This window comes from Sitodiplosis mosellana, unplaced genomic scaffold (genome assembly GCF_009176505.1).
Source record: "Sitodiplosis mosellana isolate CC-2019 unplaced genomic scaffold, AAFC_SMos_1.0 Smas_scaffold_4327, whole genome shotgun sequence".
Taxonomy (NCBI): Eukaryota; Metazoa; Arthropoda; class Insecta; order Diptera; family Cecidomyiidae; genus Sitodiplosis; species Sitodiplosis mosellana.
In genome coordinates this window covers 1-4,097 of record NW_022599569.1, presented here as the reverse complement: position 1 = coordinate 4,097, position 4,097 = coordinate 1, and the positions used below count along the sequence as shown (strand labels likewise).

The window sequence follows — 4,097 nt, the reverse complement described above, 5'->3', positions numbered from 1 at the left end:
TACATGTATGTATATAAGCTGAAAATTTATTTTTTTCATTTTATTTTCGGCTTTTGCATTTTTAAAGAAACTTTTCTGAATTACAAAATATTATTATTTTTTCAAACACATTTTCCATTGACTAACTTCTAGGCCTAAAGATTGATAAAATTATTGTGAAGGAATTCAACAGAAAAAAAATAAATAAGGTACGTACATAACTTTCGCAAATAAATTTAATACAAAACTCCAAATGTATATGAAAGCAAATCTAGTGGTGTTAGTACCAATATGAGTGTATTGGTATTAACGGTTAGAGTGCCTACGATACATGTATTGCAACATGCAAACGTTTGTAAATATTATGAACATTGAGCAGCCTGATTCATAGGAGACAACGAATCACGCATTCAGTTCAAGTTTGTAATTCGCTCTTGTTAGTTCATTCTCGTTTATTGCTCTTAGTGGTTGTAAATACCTTTGTATTAAGGTCTTAAATACCAGTTGTGAGTGTTTTCAATGTGTGGATAGTTTTGCAGTGAATTTTTTTTTCTCTTCGTAGATTCAAATTCGTGTATGAGTTCTGAAACATCTCCCGTTCTATGAATATTTTACTATACAATAGTGAGTGCAGTGTAAACAAGTAAACCTTGCTCAATCGGAAGAAAGAAAAAAATTGGTCGGTGAACAAAGAAACATTTTAAGTGAATTCCATTTGATAAGGAATTTATGTATTTCTATACTGTGTTTTACTAATTTGAACATTTACAACATATTTATCTTAAAGTTACTTGGATTTTGGTCAATTCAATAAAAATATATAAATAAATTGTGAAAAAGTGCATAATGGTTTACATTATGTATAAACTTGGTACTACGTTGAAAAATATTTATGATTGTGTTGGTGTGCATACTATAGACGATTTCGTGTGTATATAAAGAAAAAATTGAAGAAAAAAAAATCAACAGGATTTTTCGTATAACTTCAAGTGATATTTATGTCCAGAAAATTTATGCAATCCGCCAAATAATGTTAGTGTATGGTAACGCGAAGGTTAAAGCAAGGAAAATTTTAATTCAAGTATCGATACGAATCAATTGATATATAAAAGTATAAGCAATACTTTATGTATGTTAAAACATTCGAATTACGAATAACTCTGTGTATACATATATATACATATATTTTTTTATACGTGATTGAGCGTGTGAGAGCGAATAGTGGACGACTACATATTCGCTTAAACCGCATCATTAACCGGCAAAATTAAGGATAAACTGACTCCGAGAAAGAACGCCAATCAAATTGGCTTAAAAACTAAGAAATTTTTAAACCATTCTAAATTATTACCAACTTCGCAATCTCTCTTCAAAATGACAACTAACAAACGTTTGGCCAAAAGATCGATTGTCGGCACGAGAGTGTGTGCACCAGGGCCAGACAAACTATACTATAGTGGCATAATACAGAAAGTTAAAACACAATCTGTTGGAATTCGTGATAACAATTGCATCATTTTGACGGCGGATACAAAGTACATGGTGCGGTTCGATTTGGGTCAAGAAATGGTTGGAACCAATGAGTATTTGGGTTCAGAATTGATAGGACCGGGTTTTCAAAATGTAATGAGCGTACATTTAGCACCTAGGCAACGAGTTTTCATTACATATAATGGACGTGAAAGTGCAGCAGAGGTTCTTAGTCACGATTTTACTAAGGATGACGTCTCTGTTCGTATTCCAGGAAATAATTACGAGGTAAGCACTCTTTGGAATCTTCGAACCCGTAATGAGTCCTTGGACTCATGAAATTATCAAGATAATCGAGATTCATATCAAATCTCAATGCACATTTGTCCAAACATTTTCTTTTATTTTTAAGTAATCTAAAACATATATTCAAACACTTGTTGATGTTTGATGCGAACGCATAATGCGGATTGGGTCTGATATCTCAATATAAAAATAAATTTTATATATTCAATAGGTTTCACTATGTACCGAGATTTTAGCATTACATGCAGAAGAGATGTGGATTTGTTTCTATATATTTTTATCTGCTTGAAGCCTTTTTAAAGAGAATTTGTTTTTATACTAGTGTTAATTGTTGGAAATAAAATAAGGGCGCCCCCACATACTTAACAAAAATAGTTAGTTGCTCCGACTGAATGCGAGATAGCTTAGGATATATGCTGAGCATAGTAACTCAGCGAGCCGAGATTGGTAGATTTTGATGTTGTGAATGATTCAAACAAAGGACTATGTCCCATTTTGGGCCATTTGGCGCCCAGCAATGAGAGCGGTACGGATGGAAGGGGCATAGTGAGTGTAATAATAATGTATAGGCATTCCAGCTCTAGTTATTTAGTTAGTTGTTAGTTAGTGCTCAGTTTTCACAAGAGGAGTTTGTTATTAGGGTGGATATTATTTTTAGTGCGTCAAATCCGACAAAAAAATAACGCTCAAGCGAGAATCCTGTATTATATAAATAATATTTGCGAGAGTTCTTCCTTAACTTCTTATATTCCAAGAATTATAAGAATACAACGTTTTGAGCGTTTGACAGCTATACACTAGCGTCACGCACTGAACCAAACAAGAATCTATCGGATATTGTGGTATAACTCAAAAACTATATCGCTTTGCGATCCTCTCCCATTGCTATTCATTCAAATTGTGGCAAATATTTTCATTGTCACCATTTAATAAAAATTGCATTTTAAGTCACAAATCCAAAATGTACTAATCTCAGCTTACTGAGTTCCAATGCTTAGTATATATTCTGGGAGTAATTTAATCATATCTCTTCATACGATTTATTAATGACTAGTAGATCGCAACAGTAAACTAGTTTGGGCCTGAGACTTTCAACTATATTTTTGACGTACATAGTTATAAGATTTGACCCAAAATGGACAGCCAACTAGTATACAACCTTTTTTTTTAAAAAGGTAGTGCATAAACTAAAGTCACAAAGTGTAAGGAGTAGATGTGTACATTCTTGTCTATTTTATGATATTTACAAGTTTTAACTTTTATTTTCCTTCGCAAGTTACAGTTGCATTTATAATGATTAAAAGAAACCCAGTTTGTAACGTGACTGCAATTATTGCAACATTACTGATTAATAAATTATTATAAATGATAAATGCATCCAATAAACACGATCAGAGTAATTCCTACCGGGGGTTCAAGTCAGACGTGTGCAAGGTCAAAAATTCTAGATAGGGGGTAATTTTTTCTTGCCAGATGGGGGTCAAAATTGGGGGTCGGAAAAAAGCAAAGACCTGAAAAGCGCCTAGTTCAAGTGGTGCAAAGAACCAGGGTGCTCGAGCAAAAATGACCCTTTGATGCTTTATTTTTTGAACATCTTTTATTGATACATTTACTACGCCCTAATCATCAGAACCGGTCTCATTGCTGGACACCATATGGCCCAACTTCCAAGAAAAACGGGACATAGTTTGTATTTGTATTTTTCTAACAGAATATTCTTTATGGTATAGCGTATTCGGCCATTCCATCATTTTTTAATTCGGCGAAATTTTTTCGATTAATTCGAATTTTAACAAACGGCTGCGGGATAAAGAAAACCGGGATCGTAGGAACGAGTGACGAAAGCACAAAAAAGCCTATAGGTCAATTTTTATATTACGGAGGAAAGAACATCCAACATTTGCCGAGCCGCCTCACACCATATTTTGATTATAAATGAAAAAAAATTCGGCAGTTTAACATTGTTTTTCCATGGAAAAAGCTTTCGGTTTATGTGTCAGTTTGTCTGCCTATCCGCACTTTTTTCGACCCTTTGAACATAACAAAATTTCGGCCAGGGTCATAACCAAAATTGACACATCGCATTCGAAATATTCCACGGGTTTTCTGAATTGTCGATTTTCAAGAAAAATCTCCACCAAAATTGCCAAACTCTATAACATCGAGATCGGGGATTGTCCGAGCGGGAGTACAGAGAATGCAGCACACCGGGGCGCAAAAGGCATGAAGGATTTTTTTTTGATTTTTGCAACAACTTCATGACTTTGCAACAACACATTGAAAGAAGATTTCCCACACTCAATATTATAGCGACATCTATTATTAAAATAGCTTGTAGTAAA

General features: G+C 33.8%; 1 protein-coding gene across 2 annotated transcripts; it reads left to right on the top strand.

Moving 5' to 3' along the window:
• Positions 1-404: 404 nt before the first annotated feature.
• On the top strand, positions 405-3,551 carry LOC129572164 (uncharacterized). Of its 2 annotated transcripts, none has more exons than XM_055452097.1 (2): positions 405-1,737; positions 3,486-3,551. In XM_055452097.1, the coding sequence occupies exons 1-2, from the start codon at positions 1,354-1,356 to the stop codon at positions 3,534-3,536; spliced, it is 435 nt and encodes a 144-aa protein (XP_055308072.1). In that variant the 5' UTR covers positions 405-1,353; the 3' UTR covers positions 3,537-3,551. The 2 variants fall into 2 exon arrangements, with proteins under 2 accessions (XP_055308072.1, XP_055308071.1); XM_055452096.1 differs by lacking the exon at positions 3,486-3,551 and adding an exon at positions 1,967-2,336.
• The last annotated feature ends 546 nt before the right edge of the window (positions 3,552-4,097 follow it).

Excerpts from the sequence above, each read along its gene's own strand:
- LOC129572164 (XM_055452096.1), top strand. The coding sequence starts at position 1,354 with ATGACAACTAACAAACGTTTGGCCAAAAGATCGATTGTCGGCACGAGA. Across the intron at positions 1,738-1,966 it reads TTCCAGGAAATAATTACGAG|GTTTCACTATGTACCGAGAT; the intron begins GTAAGCACTCTT and ends TATATTCAATAG.